The sequence below is a fragment of the Manis javanica genome, chromosome 2, assembly GCF_040802235.1.
Source record: "Manis javanica isolate MJ-LG chromosome 2, MJ_LKY, whole genome shotgun sequence".
NCBI lineage: Eukaryota > Metazoa > Chordata > Mammalia > Pholidota > Manidae > Manis > Manis javanica.
Genome location: NC_133157.1, coordinates 123,337,814 through 123,358,126, shown reverse-complemented (window position 1 = coordinate 123,358,126; position 20,313 = coordinate 123,337,814). Strand labels below are relative to the sequence as shown.

At 44.5% G+C, this 20,313-nt stretch overlaps 1 protein-coding gene and 1 long non-coding RNA gene across 4 annotated transcripts in view; one reads left to right on the top strand and one right to left on the bottom strand.

The window, feature by feature from the left end:
• The window catches only part of LOC140847855 (serine/threonine-protein kinase TAO1-like), a 97,412-nt gene that overhangs the window by 2,678 nt on the left and 74,421 nt on the right, over positions 1-20,313 (top strand). The window contains exon 2 of the mRNA XM_073229310.1: positions 326-500. Coding sequence (XP_073085411.1) covers positions 326-500 — 175 coding nt within the window. The remainder of the gene's footprint in view (positions 1-325; positions 501-20,313) is intronic.
• LOC140847856 (uncharacterized) overlaps positions 7,182-20,313 on the bottom strand; it is a 112,804-nt gene continuing 99,672 nt past the window's right edge. For all 3 annotated transcript variants that reach the window (XR_012128096.1, XR_012128099.1, XR_012128104.1), the window contains one exon: positions 7,182-13,199. This is a non-coding gene — a long non-coding RNA (uncharacterized lncRNA). The remainder of the gene's footprint in view (positions 13,200-20,313) is intronic.

Here is a 20,313-nt window from a genome sequence, read left to right as displayed (position 1 = left end):
GCAACTGGCTTTCCTTTCACCAAGAAACAACACTGTCTATGAGAAGGAGGGCCCCTTGGGAGATACACAAATAGATGAACACACGTGCATGCACATACTCCCCCCTCTGCTCTCCCAGCCTCATCTTTTTGAAAACCTTAAGGATAGACTCCATAGTTTGAGGCAGAGAAACTTAGAAATCGAAACTCCTCTAATGAAAGCCACATGGGACAGCGTCGTGTAATTGGTGAGACGGTCACAGTCTTCTGTGACTCTTGATGGAAGCTGGTACACCTCACGTGTGTCCAGCCTACATATCTTCCTTTTTTTCCCTCTTCTACATTAGGATGGATGAAAATTATAACCTCTTGCCTCATGGAGTAAATTTCCAAGATGCCATCTTTCCAGACACTCAAGAGAACAGAAGGATGTTTTCCAGCCTTTTCCAGTTTTCCAACTGTTCTCAAGGGCAGCAACTGGTGACATTCCCCAGTGACTGGGAGATCCAGGAAGACAATAGGGTAAGAATTGGCTGTACCCTGTGCACAGCAAAATAGCAGCTACATCTTGTATGAATTTTATGACCAAAGGAGACAAAAATACTCTTCCAAAAGCCCAGACCAAAGGGTATTATCCTGCTGTCTCTCCTTCCCTTCAGGGAGTTAAAAATACCCTGCTCATAAACTTTGGATTCCTGAGGTTACACTCTTTGGCATGGGCTTCCTCACACAGTGAGGGAACAAGACGGGATGAAGGCTGGCACACTGTGCCTCAGTTTCCTCTTCTGTAGAGTGGAAACAACAGTGGCATCTATACTATAGGACTGATGCTATATAATTTATCTGTGTAAAAAATTAAATATTGTAAAGCCCTTGGCATAGTGCTTGACAAAGTAAGTGCTCAGTACATGTGAGCCATTATGAGAATTATCATAGTTGTCATTGACTGCACAGGGCTCTAAGGGATTTTCTAAGAGGAAGGAAATGTTAAGGTCATGAAATGATTGTCATGGCTAACACGTCTTTGATTCTCGAGTATAGTTGTCAAGATGTGGAGGTACAGAGTGGCCGAAGTGGCTGGGGAATGGAAGGGTTGGGATAATTTGGTATATGAAAATAGAAAAGGGATCTTCCAGTCTGGGTCGGATGCCCAATTGTGGGGAAATTTTAAGGATGGTCTCTTTCCCACAGCTGTGGCATTGACGATTGGCATGGACCTGTCATGGCTGTGATTGTGGGGCCAAGTCAGTCGAGATGGCCTGTCACTGCCAGTGCCCCATCTGGTGTGTTTAGAGGAGTGTGGCAGACTGCTGGAGAGAGTTCTGCTGTGGGTACGCCGCGGGACAAGGGCTTTTTTTGTGGGTTGGTGAGTCAGTTTGCATCTGTTGGGTGACTCCTCTGGGCTTCCCTGTGGAAGTATGAAATGGTGGTCATCGAGTTTCTCTCCTGTCTGACACCCACCCAATCTTCCAAACAAGCGGTACCCACTATTAGTTTCTGGTAAATATTCAGTGAGTATTTTCATCCAACAAATAATCCAGACGTGTTACTGACCACCATCTGTGACAGAGTGGCAGCACTCTATGTACACTTTGCTAAACTGGCTTTGTTCACAAGCAGGTCTTGAAGATGTTTTCGTATCAATATCAATGCATATGAAGTTGTCTTAAAAGGCTGCATGGTATTTGGTTGTATGGATGTGTCACAGTGTAATCTAGCCCCCTATTGATAGGTAGTTTATTTTGTTTCCACTATGTTGCTAGTACAGGGAGTGTGGGGATGTATGATATTGTACATACCTCATTTGGTGGGATTGTAGAGTTCAATTTGCAGCAAATATTTTCCAGAATGTCATATGGGTGGAATCACATGGCAGGTTGCATTTTTTAGTTTGCTTCTTTTACTTAGCCTAATGCATGTGATAGTCTTCTATGTTGTGTGTATCAATAGTTTCTGCCCTTTTTTTTAATTGCTGAGAAGTATTTCATTATAGGGATGTGCCATGGTTTTTATCATCCATTCACTTATTGAGAGGTATTTAGGTTGTTTCTAGTTTTAGGCTCCTGGAGCTTCTATACACATACATGTCAGGTTTTTGTGTGAATATAAAGGTTGTTCTCTTTTGGGTAAGTATTTAGGATGGGTTTAGTGAGTCATAAGGTAAGTGTGTGTTTAGCTTTGTAAGAACTGCAGACTTGTTTTTGAGAGTGGTTGTACCATTTTGCATTTATTTTAGAAATGTATGAGCACTCCAGTTTTCTGCATTTTTATTTGTACTTGGTATTGTCAGTTAGAAAAAGTAGACATTGTAATAGATTTGTGACATTTTCTAGTTGTGTGTGGGTTTTTTTGTTACATTTCTACATATATGTGAGATCATATGATGCTTTTCTTTGACTTATTTCACTTAGCGTAATACTTACAAGGTCTGTCCATGTTGTTGCAAATGGCAGTATATCCTTTTTAAAGGCTTGATCTATTGTGTATATATATATACTACAATTTCTTTACCCATTAATCCATCAGTGGACACTTAGGTTGTTTCTGTATCTTGGCTGTTGTAACTAATGCTGCAATATACAGAGGAGTGCATGTATTTTTTTCCAATTAATGTGTTAGTTTGCTTTGGATAAATACCCAGAAGTGGTATAGTTGGATCATACAGTATTTTTCTATTTTTAATTTTTTGAGGAACCTCCATACTGTTTTTCATAGTGGCTGTACCAATTTTCATTCCCACTAGTGCATGAGGGCTCCCTTTTCTCCACATTTTCTCCAACACTTACTATTTCTTGGCTTTTTGATAATAGCCATTCTAACAGGTGTGAAGTGACATCTCATTGTTGTTTTGATTTGCACTTCTCAGATGATTAGTAAAATTGAACATTTTTTATGTCATTTTTGTGTCATCTTTGGGGAAATGTTGATTCAGATCTTCTGCCCATTTTTTAATCACATTTTTGTTGAGTTATATGCATTCTTTATGTATTTTGGATATTAACTCTTTATCAGATATATCCTTTGCAAATATTGTCTCTGATTCACTAAGTTGCCATTTCATTTTGTTGGTTTCCTTTGCTGTGCACAAGCTTGCTAGTTTGATGTGCTTTTGGCTGTTTTTGTTGACCTTGTTTGAGGTGACAGATACAGAAAAAAAAAAAAATTCTGCTAAGACCAGTGATGAAGAGTTTCCTGCCTGAATTTTCTTCTAAGAATTTTATGGCTTCAGGTCTTAGACTTAGGTCTTTTAATCCATTTTGAGTTCATTTTTGTGTATGCTGTGAGGAAGTGGTCTGTTTACATTCTTTTGTGTGTTGCTGTCTGGTCTTCCCAATACCATTTATTGACTAGTCTTTTCCGCATTGTATATTCTGCCTCCTTTGCTGCAGATTAATTGGCCATATAACCATGGGTTTATTTCTGTGTTCTATTCTGTTCCATTTAAGTGTACCTCTGTTCTTGTGGTAGTACTGTACTGTTTTGATTACTATAGCTTTGTATTATAGTTTGAAATCTGGGTGCGTGATTAACTTCAGCTTTGTTCCTAAGATTGCTTTGGCTATTTGGAGTCTTTGTTTCCATATAAATTTTATTATTCTAGTTCCGTGAAAAATGCTATTAAGATTTTGATAGGTATTATATTAAATCAGTAGATGGGCATTTTTACAATATTCTTCCAATCCATGAGCACTGAATCTTTACATTTATTTGGGTCATCTTCAATTTTGTTCATTAATGTCTTTCAGAGTACAGAGTACAGAGAAATACTCTTTTGGAGTACAGGTCTTTTAACCTCCTTGGCTAAATTTGTTCCTAGATATTCTTTTATGCAAGTGTAAATGGGATTGTTTCCTCAATTTCTCTTTCTGATCGTTCATTACTAGTGGATATAGAGTGGGCCCTCATCAGACCTCAAAGGATGGGCCTTGGGGCAAGGAGGAAATGGCAGCACATTGGGTCAGGTGCACATGGGGCTTCTCTGGGCTGCAGGAGAGTTTTCATAGAACACTCTGCCAGTTCCATTTTGGGGTTCGGGGGGTGATCATGTCAGTAGGACAACTAGGTGGCTTCTTGATCTTCTCACTCACTGTCCTTCCTCCTAGAAAGCTGGGGGTATTCTGTTGGCTTGGGGGCACCTCCCAGTTTTGGTCTTCCTGACAATGAGCTCAGCCCTCGGCTCCACTGTGACTCACATCCAGAGCTCATCCTCTGAGCCATGGCCTGTGGCCTCCCAGCTCCCCAGGTTCCCACCAGGTCTTGGTGCCCTTTCAACTCTCCCCTTCCCTCCCCCCCTGCATTCTGAAGGCCATTATGAGACCAAGCTTAGTGGGATAGCTGGCCACATGAATGAATTTTTATATTCCATTTAAGTGCTATCACTAGAATATGCATCAGTGATAATTAGTCAGCTGTATCCCCTCTGTCCAGAGAGATAACAACTGGAAAAACACACTTTGAGAGAAAAACAGGAGCAGAGGAACGTGGGCAGTCCCTGCCAGCAGCATAGTCATTTTGGTGCAGTGGAAACCTTTGGCCTGCGCTGAACTGCCCTGTTCTTGTGTTTGGTTGATGATGCATTACATGGAACACGGCGACTGGCTTGGCTAGGTTCAGAAAGCATAAATGGAAATACCAGACAGGAAGTTTCAAAACCTGGCCTTGATGTCTACATGGGATGAGGTGTTTTTTTTTTCCACTGTACCCAGCAGGCCTGACCTATCCCCAAACTTTTATTATGGTGGCCTAGGTTATTTCAGATTTGGGGTGCTTTGTCCGTGACTCCTTATCTCCCACTATTAGAGGGGCAGTTGTCCACGCTCTTTGACCATCTTGGACCTTTCTGGAATGTTACCTAGCTCTTGGGTGCTTTTGTTTCTCACAGATGTCATCATAGATGAGAACAGGGAGGAAAGTGACTCACTGAAGGCCACAGAATTTGTTAGGTAGGAAAAGAAAATCAGGTCCTCTAATATCTGGTTTGGTGCTTTTTTACTACATCATGCTGCCTGGGGAAAAGGTGGGGTCACATGCAAGAGGCCTTGGGGATATGAGAGCTGGGTCAGGTTTGCCTGGAAGCCCAAAATCCAGTAGAAGTTGGTAATGTGCTGGGAGTCAGAGGGGAGCTCACACTTTCCCACTGACGGGGAGACAGCAGCGGCCCTCTGCCAATCATTCCTGCCCTGATGTCATGGAGGAGACTTCCATTTTGGAAGAGTGTGGTTGGCCCCCCCGCCTTTCACTGAATGGAGGGTGTTGGGGCAAGAGGGTGGCAAGAGCTGAGATTTGAGGTGTGGAAAGGACACTGGTCATGTAGGTCCTCGGGAAGCCCTTTCCCACCTTCCCATATATCTGCCTGCAGTGGGAAGGGCTCTGAGTGAGCCTGTGGAGGTCTGGGAGGAGTGAGGCGTATTCACTGTGCAGGTCCTGTTAATGCAAGAGAATGTCCTGGTTCCTCCTAGAAAGGATAGCAGCCGTGCCTTTTCTGCCCAGGTGTTGGCTCAGCTGACCCTTTCCAGGTCGCTTCAGGGAGTTAGTTTTACTCTGTGGTGCACATGTGGTCCACCGGCCACCAGGAACAGGGAGGGAGGCTGGCATCTCAGGACAGGGGCTGGCCTGGGGGTCTGATTCCATATAGTGACAGAAAAGCTTTTTTTTTCCCTTCAAACTATGGTAACTTTGTAAATTTATGTGTTCGAGTAATTAGCCTTGACACTACCCCTGTGAGTAGACAGATTCCCAATCTAAACTGTGGACACAGAAATTGAAGTAGAAGGGTTTAATGACATGCCTGACTTTGCAAAACGCTTTGTAATTGCTCAGCTATTATTCCGTTTTTGGAGAACTTTTCAAGAGTCTCTAATCTGGGTAGAGACATGCTGTTTAAAAATGAAAAACAGGTCACTTAAAAAACAAAAGAATTAATTATCTGCTTTGCCTGGTAGAAACCTCTGAAGCTTGGAAAATTAGAGTTGGGGCTTCCAGGAAATGAGGCTGTTTATTAAATGGCACCAAAGTCAAATAATTGTGTATTGAAGCAGAGCAGCTTTTAAAAGGCAGAAGCAGCTATGTTGGGGGGAGGTTGAGAAAGGCCTGGGTCCACTTCCTGCCCCATCCTGGTTAAGTCACGCAGCTCATTGGATGCTTATGGTGCTGGAGGAAACCAGGAGGGCAAGGTATTCCAGAAAGAACAGAAGCATGAGAGCTAGAGATCTGGAACATGGTACGGGGCTCAGTACTCTGGGAGATCACTTACATTTCTAGGTCTCAGTTTCCACATTGGAGTCCAGCTGGTATGATAAACCTTGCTTTCCCATCAAGTTTGGCAAGATGGGCCAAAGGCAGATGATGCAGGAGAGTGCTTCGAATGCCATCAAGCTCTATGAAAAAGTAAGACCTGGTGAAGCCTCTCCTTTTCAGAAAATGTCAGCATTTGAGGAAGCTCCATAAGTAGCTACCATAGACTTCCTGGCCTGTGTTCTGATTTGAGTTGAAGATTGCCCCCCTCTCTCCCCTTTTCTTAATTGATCCAGGTGGTACTGGAGAATGTGGTTCCTGTCTGCAGGTGAAAGGGCTGATTCGCAGACTCAGGATTCCATGGACTGGCCTGTCCAGGCAGGCACAGGTGGCCCTGGAGGGCCGCAGCCCATGTCTGTGGCACCTAACACTCGAATGTTTCCAGCTTTGTTGAGAAGATGGGACTGGGAGCTCCCAAGAGAATCAGGGGAGGGCTAAGCGCTGCACATGCAGTTCCTATTTCCAAATACACCAAGCAGAATTGATCCCTCATCCCAGGGGGTGTGTGTGAGGGTCCATAGGGACCAGGAAGCTTCCTCTAATGAAAGACCCTCTACATAGAAACTGGATAGTGGAGGAGAGATGCTTCCTGACAAACGTTACAATTTTAAAGCAACTCAAGCCCCAAGAAGCGATGCTGGGGGCTTTTTATATCACTTCCAGATGCTGCTTGTCCACAGACTGTGGCAAGTATATTGAAAGTATATTGAGACATCACCTTAGGATCATGTGGGGAAAAGCTCACAAAGAGGACATAGAAGCAAGATGTCTGGATGGGAGATACATTTTCTATGCTAGAGACTCTTAATGATGTGTAGTCAGTGAAAATGAACTCTTCATTTGTTTTCGTAGAACTCAATGATTTATCAGCCAGAGTGAATTATATTCTGAATCCTATTCGCTGCACGTTTGTGTCGGATTTATCTTTTCCACATGTCATTTTACAGTTCATGCATGGTAAGGAAGCCCTCTTTTTAGGGATGAGCCCCCTCTGGGTTCGGTTTTGCATGATGCCAAAACCCCCAAACTGTTTGCATCGAATGCTAATGAAGCACCATCACCTGAGAGAAGCATTAACAGTTTGCTGCCTTGTTCATATGCTTTGAGTCTCATGGCTCTGTTTTTACTCACATGAACTGTTATAGTCACAACCATTAGAGTTTAATAAAATATGACAACATGTTCGCCTTTCCATATGCCTCATGAGTCCTTCAGTGACGTAAACCTATAAATCACACACATACAAAATCAAAATCTTACAATCTTTTTGGTAGTACGAAGAAGAAATACATAATTGAGTTTTAGTTCATGAAGTTGCTAATCATAATTACAAGATTAGTGTGCTGTGAGTTTGTGTGATAACTACATGAACATATAAGTATAAGATGTTGGTGTTGGGAAGACCTCTTAGCAGTCCTTTTTAATTTTGTACATGAACTTGAGTCCCTAGATTAGAGTATTTACCAGCAGTGATTTTTCTGCAAGTCATTCACTCTCTTGGTCTTTTCTTTCTTCATCTGTAGAGTAAATTATATTATTAATGATGCCTTTGGCAGCAAGAAAGAAAGAAATATGGACTCAATTAATTGAAAACAATGAGGAAATGCACATGAGGTTAAAAAAAAGCAAAAGCTGTGCAGCTCCAGGCAGAGTCTGGTCAGGTTTTAGGGACCCCTGCGGGCAGCTCTCTGACCTGGCATTCCTCTGTGAGCCTTGTCCTCAGGCTGGCTTGCCTCCTCAGAGCAAGAAGGCTGTGGCAGTGCGAGGCATCAGCTCCAGACACAACAAGACCCATAAGGGGAGAACAAAAAAATTATTCTCACGAACAATTCCCCATGCTCACTACCAGGAGACTTTATCATTTCATTGACCACAAGTGTGTCACTGCTTGTACCTACAGGGCCTCCTTAATTAGCTTAGACCAGGGAGGACCACCCCCTTCTAGGACAGCCCCCACCCCAAAGTAGTGGCCCAATCAAGAAATTGGGGTTCATTAGAAAGGGGGAGAGAATTGAAGTAACCAATATAATAAACCCTATGAGATTATAGTGAGGAATCATTGCACAGCATATGGTTTATAAGTGAACACATACAGAACCCTTCACACAATGCTTAGGACATGGGAAGTGCTACCTATATGTTTTGCAATGTATATGTGTATTGGCTAAGTCTCAGAGTGCCATACCAATAAAAAGTAGTATTGTGAATGGTGGTGTTTTATTGAAGATGAAAGAGATCAATGCCAAGGTAAGTAAAGGAGGAACTCCTAGCTGATACTCAAAGAGGAGACTGAGTGAGCCATATATGTGGTCATAGTCTTTACACTGGAATGGGTGAGCGCAGCCTTCTAAATAAAAGAAAAATAGTATTGCCTAGCATGTTAATGAATTCCAGTCCCAATTTGCCTCTTCTTTCCCACAGTTATTTTCTTTCACTAGTTGACAGTGGTATTTAACTGCAAAAGTATTTTTAAAATAGCTGGAGGTCTTGTAACCAGATAAGTTTAGATTTGATTACTTTGATGGGGGAGAGAAAGAAGGGGGAAAGATCATGTGCTGTGTATCTATGTATGTAGATTTAAATATCTCTATGAAAAGTAGACACATACTTATAAGAAACCATATGAAAGCCAAGCAACCCTAGCCAAGAGAAAAGAAAAAAAAATTGGCTTTGTGAAGCTTTTAGCTATAACTAAAAATAATCTTCCCAGTCCATGTTTGAAACATTACTCAGGAAAAAATTTACTCTGTGTATCCTGAAGGATTTATAAAAGCTCATTTTCACATTGTGTGACTTGAAGAAGGTCCCTTTTGTAGATGACAGCATTGTATGCCATTTGAGACTTAGGTTTTTGTTCTAACCACTTGGTATGTTGTTTAAAATGTAACAGGTGACAATTGTAAAACTGTTTTCAAAGGAAGAAGGAAAGAAGCAGTTTTAAATGTAAAAACCCATTTCATGTTAGTGCATCAGGTTTTATTCTTATAGCCTTGAAGAGATTGTGGGGATTTCCTGTTATGTATTTTTCTTAAATACAAAGCAAATTGCTTAATGGGAGGGTGTTCATCTGACAGTAGAACCTGTCCTGTCAAATCTTCTCACAGCAAGGAAGCCAGAGAAGGCAGGGAGGAATTTTGGCATGGAAATAGTTTCTGTTTTAATTTTTTGTGGTCTTCTATGAAATTTTACTTCTGAACTTCAGAAAGCAACATTCCATTATTTATAATCAATCTTGTAAAAGCTGATGCTTGCCAATCTATGTGGTTTGGCTCTTAACATCTATAAGTAATCATTTCTTCTTTTATCAGAGATTTACATTTCCTTCCACTCATGCCCCTCAAAAAGGAGTCATAGGGGTGTTTTTCTTTTGTACCCTTCTGGAGTATTTTCTTTGATGTTGAGACTTCAGCAAGCTATTTGGAAGCCCCATAGGGAGTGGTTAGAGCAAAGCTGGATCACCAAGGAGTGGGTTGAAGTGGAAACTCTCCTGATGTCAGCAGAGTACTTGGGGTGGGACAACCTTTCTGCACCCACCTCCCTATGAGCTTAAACTCCATTAACTGCCTGATGCCAGTCCATCTAATGGACTTCACCAGTTGTAAGGGTTGCTCCGGCCTTAAGAGCAGACATGTACGGAGAGCAGGGTACATGTATACAGTGGTCCCAGAACATGGCAAAGACACAACAGAAAAACAAACCCCAAATTGGGTACGCAATATTTTGGCAAAGGCTCACAATGACCATTTCTATTAATAGATTTGGTGCATAGACTGCAGCTAGGATTTTAAGACTGACAGAAGCATTTTCTCTTTCTCCACTTTGCATGCTGTTTGACTTTGTTCTTATTATTTGGCTTTAAAGGAAATACTAGTCTTAAGGAGTTGACCCACCTGCCATTTCCTTTCCTGACATGTTCTTGGGGACCAGCAGATTTAGTGGGTAGGAGTTGCTTACTTGGCAGGTTCTGTGACACAGGTTTTCACCACAGCCCTGGGAAGTGTATGCTGTCATGACCCTCATGTCACAGATGTGGAAACTGAAACATGGTGGAGTTAAGCCACATGCCTCAGTCACTCAGCCAGTGGGGGCAGAATCCGGGCCGGGGCTTGCATCTGGGGGATTCCAAGCCCACCCTGGTTCGTGGCAGCACACAGGGCTGTTTGTGGATGGTGGTGCTCTCCGCCAGCACCTTACCTGACAACAGTATTGCTAAGTGGAGTGTGTGTTTCTAGCTTCCTCCCCTGCTTTACATACTTTGTTCCCCCTCTTGCCTACTTTTCTCCCACTGAGATATATTCTAAGAATACCATCCACACTGTAAAGGGTAGGGAAGTCTGAATACTACCAAAAACTCCCTTGTGCTTGTGCAGATGCTTCGTACTGTTGCCTGGTTGCTGCGTCTGGGGAGGTCTCTCACTGCATACCAGGTGAAACCTCAACCTGGATGGGAAAGGGTTCTTGACTCTGAATGAGAAAGAATTCTTGAGTAGGGCAGAAGAGTGTAGGTAAGGAAGGAATTCATTAGAACAAGAGTAGTAATGAATGGCAGATGCCCTGCAGGAGGCTGAAGCAGGAAAGTGCAGAGAGAAGGAGGGAAAGTTCTGTGAACTCCTGCTAGGCATAGGGTAGATAGATTCCCTTGCTAACTCTTAAAGCCAGGGTCATCTGGCATCCCTTGTCCGCTTGGATGTGCACGGTGTGGGGACCAGCCCTACTACCCCAGGATTCGGGAGTCATGGAGCATGGGCTGGAGCGAGATTATGTTCTGAGAACTTCTCAACGGAAGGACATTTTCAGGCAGGCTGCTAACAAGCAGATCATGCAGCTGCAGTTCCATCCAGGTCACCAAAATGATAGGTAATCAGAGATCTTAGCAACCCCTCCCAGATACAGTGAATACTTGGAAATAAAATGAAATAGCAAAGAGACAAAGATGCTTACCACTGGAAGAATGCAGACATAAAACACAAGTTGAGCAGTGAGAAAGCTTTATTTAAAAGTACACACTTAATGGGGAATGCGGGCAACCTTAGAGGTGGTGCACCGAGGGTTTAGGGTTCTGTCTTTTAAGGCTTTCAAGAATGGGGCAAAGGGCAGGGTTGGGGGTTAGGTGTAGGCCTGACTTGTGGTCTCATGATGTCTCTTTCTCCAGTGAAGGACACTATGTCCTCATCCACAGTCAGTCCTCTAGACAATTCTGTAAGATAAACTTAACACAAGGAATTTATTGATCCTGTTTTTCTGCAAGATAGTGGTTAATTTCGAGCACTGGGTATATATTAGTTAAGACTGCCTGCCCTGTCTTAAGATAGGGTGGGTTTGTGGGTAAAATTGTAACATTTCCAGAGTATCTCTCCTGGCTTTAGTGCATTTACATATCCTCAGGGGAGGAGAGAAGTTCATCTCCATGTCAGTGGGTTTACCTGGGCAACCTATGGTGTGTCTGAACCTGAGAGTTTTAAAGGGAGGGGCTGGCTTACTTACTGGCCTGCTTCTTACAGAGCAGAAGAGAGAGATGGTCCTGGAGTGCAGTTTGTAAGCAATAAATGGATTTTAAACGTTATTTCTCCCTTTGATTGATTTCAGGTGTTTTTTTTTGTATCATTAATCTACAGTTACATGAGGAACATTATGTTTACTAGACTCCCCCCATCACCAAATGCCCCCCGCACAAACCCCATTTTAGTCACTGTCCATCAGTGTAGTAAGATGTTGTAGAATCACTACTTGTGTTCTTTGTGTTGCACAGCCCTCCCTGTACCCTCCCCACATTATACATGCTAATCATAATGCCCCCTTTCTTTTCCACCTCCCCTTATCCTTTCCTTCCCACCCATCCTCCCCAGGACCTTTCCCTTTGGTAACTGTTAGTCCATTCTTGGGTTCTGTGAGTCTTCTGCTGTTTTGTTCCTTCAGTTTTTTCTTTGTTCTTATACTCCACAGATGAGTGAAATCATCTGATACTTGTCTTTCTTTGCCTGGCCTATTTCACTGAGCATAATACCCTCTAGCTCCATCCATGTTATTAAATGGTAGGATTTGTTTACTTCTTATGGCTGAATAATATTCCATTGTGTATATATACCACATCTTCTTTATCCATTCATCTACTGATGGACACTTAGGTTGCTTTCATTTGGCTATTGTGAATAGTGCTGCGGTGAACATAGGGGTGCAACCCTCCAGTAGGGGTTGGAAAATGCCCGTCACGCCTCAGGGAATTAGACACTCCTTTTTCAAACTGGGCTGTTGCATTCTTAGGGTAAATTCTTAGGAGTGGAATTCCTGGGTCAAATGGTATTTCCACTTTGAGTTTTTTGAGGAACCTCCGTACTGCTTTCCCCAATGCTTGAACAAATTTACATTCCCACCAGCAGTGTAGGAGGGATCCCCTTTCTCCACATCCTTGCCAGCATTTGTTGTTATTTCAGTTTTTAGAGGTATTTTGCCCTGGGATTTCTTCTTCTCAGACTTACATCTGGTGGCAGTCGGCAGGGTGTCTCTGAACCTGAAATCTGTCATAATGTGTGTGACTTTTGGGAGGGCCGCTCCTGTGGATAGTGGGGACGCCCAGCGGATACAGCAGCAGAGGGTGCTGCTTCACCTGTTATTATCCCATCAGTTGTAGGGCTTCCAAGTTGGGAACCCCTAGTGGGGAACTGGTCTAGGGTAAAGTACCTCTTAGAGGGGTGGGGCCCGAACTGGGGAAGGGTGGAAACACCGGAAGCTGCAGAATTAGCCCTCCAGGAGTTGGAAGACTGCTTGGAGACCTTGGGGGCCGTGTAGTGGCTGGCATTGTAGGTTCTCTTTTCATCAAGATAGTGGAAAATGTTATGCAGCAGAAAGAGAGGATTATTGATGAACTTAGGTGGGAGCGAGACACACTTCAGCATCACTTGGAGGAGCTGGGTGATAACCTATGGGATGCTGTGAACGAAGAGAGACAGTCACTGAAAAGGCAAGTCACACTCCTAGAAGATTCCTTAGCAGCGGCGAGGGGGGAGATGGCAGGAAAAGCCGCATTGCAAGAGGCCATGGGGGAGGGGAAGGAAAGAGTGTGCATTAAGCCCTGGAAATGGTGGTGGAGGAGCCCGAGGGAGAAGAGGGGGAAGTGGGGCCACTGGTGGATCTGCTACCCAGGCCACCGCCAGAAGTACCATTTTCTCCTGTTTTATTAAAGGCCTGCCCAGTCTCCTCCCCAGGTTGTGGAGCACTCCATGCTCCGCCTCTATACCCAGGATGAGCTGGTGGACATGAGCATCCGGTATAGGCAGAGGCCATCGGAATGTTTGCCTACATGGCTTTTACGTCTCTGGGATATGGGGGTGGAAAACATTGTTGTGTCCGGTCCTAAGATGAGTAGAATAGCTTCCCTGACAACTCATCCTTCCCTCGGGCAGTGGTTGCAAAGTGCCTGTCACGCCTCAGGGTATCAGACACTCCTGGAATGGCTGACAGCTGCCATCAGGGTCGTTTGGCCTAATTAGGGTGATTTACCATATTTTCCCAGTAGCTGGAAAACGTATGCAGAGTTCCAGCAGGTACTGCGGGAATTGAGTATGAAAAATACTATCTGTAATATGGACCCCCAGGGCCCTGATGAGGAGGTGTTCACTATGGGAATGAGAAACCTGGTGCTGCATACAGCTCCCACATCTCTCCATCTCTCTTTGGGTCCCTAGTGACTATTGCCCCCCACCTTAAGTGAGGCCACTCGTATTTTAGCAGGTCTCGGGGGAGTTGAAATAAGGGCATGGAGGGAAGTACAGGCCATGACTGAAAGGAGAAGTACAAAAGGCCCCGTGAAGGTCTTGAGGACGCAGATGTGGGTTGATTTGATAAAGGCCCGGGTAGTGAAAGAAAAACTTGATGGGCAGCCAATAGAATATTGTTAGAACTGTGGCACCAATTAAAGCCAGAGCAGCAGTTCCAGCTGCTGAGGTCCAGGAAACAGAAAACAGAGTCAAGGCCTCATGCCTGGCCTGTGTCCCTGCAAAACTTCATGGGAGACAGTACTCAGGATTTGCCTGAGCCCTCACCCCCATGGGAGGACCATTGGGCATCGCGGTTCGACTGAGGGGGTGGTCAAAGTCCCCACTTTAGGGGACATGGTGAGGACCAGAGGCCACATGTAGAATTAGCAATTCATTGGTCCCCTGTGAATGTACAGTGTCCTGGCGCTGGTGGACACTGGAGCTGAGTGTTCTCTGATTCATGGCAACCCTGAACATTTTCCCGGCACCCCTGCTGTAATAGGTGGCTATGGGGGTAAGGCAATTAGAGTGAAGAAAGCCCAAATCTCATTGGGAATAGGGTGTTTACCCCCAAAAGAGTATACTGTGTATATTTCTCCCATCCATGAAAATATTTTGGGGGTAGATATCTTGCAGGGCTGGTGGTTACAGACCACTGCAGGGGAGTTCAGACTGAGGGTACATGTGGTAAAGGCAGTTCTGAGGGGACATGCTAAGCACACACCTGTAGCTCTGCTTGTACCTCGGCGGGTGACAAATAGTAAACGGTATGAATTGCCTCGGGGTGGGGGGCACAATGAAATTGGAGAAAATGTACAGGAATTGGAGAGGGTGAGCATCATAAACCCCACTCAAAGTCCTTTTAATTCTCCAGTGTGGCCGGTGAGAAAGCCAGACGTCTCCTGGCATATGACTGTGGACTACAGGGGACTGAATTAAGTCACACCCCCTTTGCATGCTGCTGTCTGCTCTATAGCAGACATTCTGGACACCCTCAGCCATGAACTGGGAACGTATCATTATTTAGTAGACCTTGCTAATGCTTTCTTCTCTATTGACATAGCGCAGGAAAGCCAGGAACAGTTTGCCTTCACGTGGGAAGGCTGGCAGTGGACACTCACTGTCTTTCCACAGGGATATCTCCACAGTCCCACCATCTGTCATGGACTTGTAGCCCAGGACTTGGCCACATGGAAGAAACCGCAACAGTGCGGTTGTATCACTACATTGATGATATTATGCTCACATCTGATTCTCTTTCAGATTTAGAAGGGACAGTTCCTAGAATGCTGCAACATCTACAGGAAGAAGGATGGGCTGTGAACAGCACTAAGGTTCAGGGACCTGGTTTGTCTTTGAAATTCTTGGGCCTTGTCTGGTTGGGCAAAACTAAAGTTGTTCCTGAAGCAGTTATAGACAAGGTCCAGGCTTTCCCCACCCCTACCACTGTGGCAGTATTACAAGAGTTTTTGGATCTTTTGGGCTACTGGAGAGTGTTTATCCCGCACTTGGCACACATTCTGAAGCCCTTATACTGGTTGGTATGGAAGGGCATCAGGTGGGACTGGGATGAGACATGTGCAGCTGCTTGTACTGTTGCCAAGTGGGCAGTCAAGGCCAGACAAGCTTTGAGTGTAATGGACTCATCAAGGCCCTGTGAGCTAGATGTTCATGTAACCGAAGATGGTTATGGATGGGGTCATTGGCAGCAGCTTGAATGGACATGCCAACCCATTGGATTCTGGTCACAACTATGGAAAGGAGCAGAGGTCTGGTCCACCTTGATAGAGAAGGAACTGATTGCTGTGTACCATGTCTTGCTAGCTATGGAGCCCATTACTAGAACAGATCTGACCAAGGTAATAACCACCTATCCCATCGCAGGGTGGGTGTGAGACTGGACCCAAAGCCATGGAGTGGTGTGGCACAGAAACCTACACTGGCTAAATGGGGCGCATATTTACAGCAGCATAGTGCCCTCTCTACTAGCCCCTTAAGTGGAGAACTCCAACGCTTATTGGGGCCAGTCACCTATACCAGTGGAAAGCAGGAAGAACTTGCTTTTAAGCCATGGTCAGCCTAGACTCCTTATCAGGAGGGAAAAGCCCCTATACTTTGAAGATGCTTGGGGGTTGTGGGCAGCCCCCAAAGTGGAGGGCTGTGGCTTTCCATCCTAAGACTGAGACAATATGGATGGAGGACGGAGAGGGGAAGAGGAGTCAATGGGCTGAGTTGCAGGCAGTACGGTTTGTGATCACCCAGGAACCTTCCCCCATAGTTGTCTGTCCTGACAGCTGGGCCGTCTGTCAGGGCTTGACCCTGTGGCTACCGACATGGAATCATGCCAACTGGGTGGTCAGTCACCAGCCCCTTTGGGGACAAGAGTTGTGGCAAGACTAGGGGCCTCTGGTCAGACTAAGACTGTTACTATATATCATGTGACTGGCCATTTGCCTTTGGCATCCCCAGGGAATGATGAAGCAGACACACTGGCCCAGGTGCATTAGCTGGAAGGAAAGCCTGCCTCTGATATGGCCCAGTGGCTACACCAGCGTTTGTTGCACATGGGGCAAAAGACAATGTGGACTGTAGCCCATCGGTGGGGCTTGCCATTGACCTCTGAAGAAGTACGAGCCCAGAAGGAGTGCCTTGTGTGCTCTAAGAGGGACTTACACCTAGTCCCACAGCAACAAGGGACAATAGTAAGGGGGCCAATATCCCTTCTCAGGTGGCAAATAGACTATATTGGTCCTCTGCCTATATCAGAAGGATATCGGTATGCCATGACTTGTGTGGACACGACTACTGAACTATTGTTTGCTTTTCCTGCATGATATGCAGACCAGCAAACCACCAAGAGGAACCTGGAGCGTCTCTTTGCAGCCTATGGCCGGCTGCAGATGATTGAGAGCGATCAAGGGACATGCGTTTCTGGACATGCGTTACAAGAATGGGTGCAGCAATTAGGAATAAAATGGAAATTTCATGTACCATGTAATCCTACTGGGGCAGGCATGATAGAGAGGTACAACAGTTTGTTGAAATCTGGCCTGAAGTTGGACACCAATAGTCTATGGGGCTGGTCAGTTCACCTATGGACAGTGGTGCAGTTTTGAATGAGGAGCCACGTAAAGGAGCTTTGAGCTTTGTGAATATGCTCACTCACCTTGCTGCCTCTCCTATACAATTGTACGTCGAAACCAAAGAAGAGTTATTGAAGCCAGGATATGGCCAGCAGAGCAACATCCTGCTGCCAGCTCCTATTGCATTAAGCCCTGGAGACACTATTGAATGGACATGGCCCTGGACATTTTGACACACGCAACAGTGATGGCTGGCCCTTCGGGCACCTTGGGGGAAAGGCTTGGAAGCTGGCCTTGTATGTATTCCTAGAGTAACAGTGGAGTGGCCCCCAAAGATCACAGTAGTGTACCCAAAATGTCCAGGAGGTAAGAGCATCTTGCAGGGAAGTTTTGTTTTATCTTTACGGCCAGTGCATGTACCTCCCGTAGCCCTATATACTGACCCATCTGTAACTCGCACGGGGAGGGGGGTGAAAGTCTGGTATACTAGATGAGGATGAGATCCCATTCCTGCCACTGTCCTGTCAGAGGACCACTCTCACTCTTGCATGTATCCTACCTGATGGGCAAGATTTGCTTTTGCTGGTGTCATTAAAACATGTATCTTATCACACTTAAGATTATTTTCTCCTACAGTCTCTGCAGCCTGAATGCACCCCCTGGCTTCAGCTGCCACATGATGATTGCTCTGAACCCTCAGCTACTGCCTGGCTATGGAATTGACAATCTGCATAAGACTTTGAACCTAGCTGAATCCTCCCACTTGAGGATTATCATGATTTTATTGCTGTTGCTATTGTATGTCATTAGTCTGGTCAAAATGCTCCAGTTTTCTCACCCAGGGACCATTGCAGAAGAGGGGGAATGAGTAGATTGTAAGGTGAGATTTCTGGAGGGGTGGCCTGTGGGTAAAATTGTAATACATCCAGAATATCTCACCTGGCTTTAGTGCATTAGCATCTCCTCAGGGGTGGAGAGAAGTTCATCTCAGGGCTTATGTGAACCTGAGAGGTTAGGGGGAGGTCCCTGCTTGCTTCTGCAGGAGCAGGAGGGAGAGACGGCCCAGACTGCAGCAATAAACGGGGTTTTAAACTTTATTTCTCCCTTTGACTGATTTTGGTTTTAGAGGTATTTTGCCCCAGATTTTCCTCTCCCCGGACTTACAGGTGTCTAAATTTACTGCCATTCCTTGGGCTATCAGATTTCTACTAAGAATTTGAGCTAAAAATAATACCTAATTCTTCTCCAAAAGTTTGGAGAATTTTATCAGCAGGATATAAAATGTAGAGGTGGTGACAGAAGTGAAACTTTACAAAAATCATTCAAATTTAGTGCAGTGAAGTTACTGAATCTAATCACTTGGTAGCACATTTTTAAGAGAAACATGACCCTTTGAAAATGAAAGGCTGTCAATGATAACCTTTAGTCCATTGATCCATTTGCTTACCAGGAAGTAGTATTTCTGAAGATGGTCATGTTCTTGACATAGAGAAAAATTTGCTATTAAGTGCATTTTCTCCAAATTTGCGACTAGAAGACTTTACTATTAAATAATAGTAAGTAAGCCTTCTTTTTGAAAGCTTTTGCCTCCACTTTGGGTGTCCTTGCTGCAGGCTGTGAGGAGGATATTCTCAGGACCTTGAAACTAGGGAATCAAGCGTGGTCTCTGGCACCCTAGGTAGGCTGGGGAAGGACACATGAATGGCTTTTCCTTTGACTTGAAATTAATTAGGGCCCTACTTTCAAGGGAGGCGTAGGTAAATCCAGGGTAATCTTTGTCCATCAGGAAACATTTCACATTTTAGAGTTAATTTTTCTAGTGTGGCCTTTCTCCATAGCCAAGAGGAATTCAGATTTTGATGAGGAGACTCCCTACCTGATTGCTTTGACAGCCCCAAAATTCAGAGGTCCTCTTTGAGTGCTGTATCAACATTGCTATGCTGTGTCTAGGCGAATTTATTCGTTGTGGGGAGAGTGGGTGAAAGGTTGAAGAGCCATAGAGGAACTGGCAGGCTGTTTCCCGGACCAAGCAAGAAGTAACTCCTCTTGGGGCCACAGAGGAATTGTTACCATGATATCCCTAAAGAGTTCTGAGTTTTTGCCAGAATAGTATGAATTATATGGGCAAGAGGGAAGCAAGCTAAGGTTGCCACTGCATCGTTAGACAAATAGTTTACTCAAAGAAAGTCTTAAGCTGCAGTTGAGTGACTTTTTGGTTTAGAAATAGAGGCACTAACTTGATCATCTTCATATCTGAATGCTACATTCTTCAATAGATTCGTGACCCGTTCTGGCCACCCCCCCGCCAAAGGTGGCAGGGTAATTGGATTGATATATGAGAGCAGGAGAATTTGCTTGACCAACAGCAGCCTTTGCTGTTGGGAGAAAAATGATGACGACTGAATAGGAGTTGAACAACTGAGAGATTGCTAAACTTACTAAGTAATTATAATTAATTTAATAATCAGATATTCTATTAATTACAAATAATATATAATTATTACTAAGTCTCATTAAAATCACTAAGTTTATAGAATTTATTGTGGCTATCTCTGTAAAGAGTAGAGTAGTGCACATGAGGGCTGGGGGATGGACATCAATCATGCTGAAAATGGTGCTGTTAACTTTACCTGGCCACCTTTTGGGCACATCTGAACTGTAACATCTGGACTCAGAGATGATCTTAGTACATTTCCTAGTGAAATAGGTTTTTTCTTACTAGTGAAATGTGTTTGTAATTGATTCATCAATGGGAGAGGAAGTTCCTAACTCAGAAGACATGAGTTTCAGTCATATTCCAGATAACATAAGATCACCATCCAGAGATTGCAGACAAGCTATGAGAGATACTCCAGGAGACTCCACATGCCACCTGTTCCATAGGTAGTCCCATTCTTATGCTCAATTCTTATGTCCCAAGCACCATAGGTGACCCGGTGGGTTTTTTGCTCTTGTTCTGGCTCAATGAACCAAGACCTTGTCCTCCTCTGAGTGTTTCAGCACAATGTAAATCCTAAATTAGCTGCATCAGGAGTACAAATGAGATTATTTCTGCTCCAGCTGGCTGGCAGGATACCAGTCGGTTTAGCTCTGTCTCTTTCTGGACTCTGATCCCTTTCTGGACGTGACCACTTCCGTGCATCTCCCTCACTGCCCCCTGCCAAATGCAGATTCAAATCTGGCTCTTCCCTGCCGTCTCCCTGA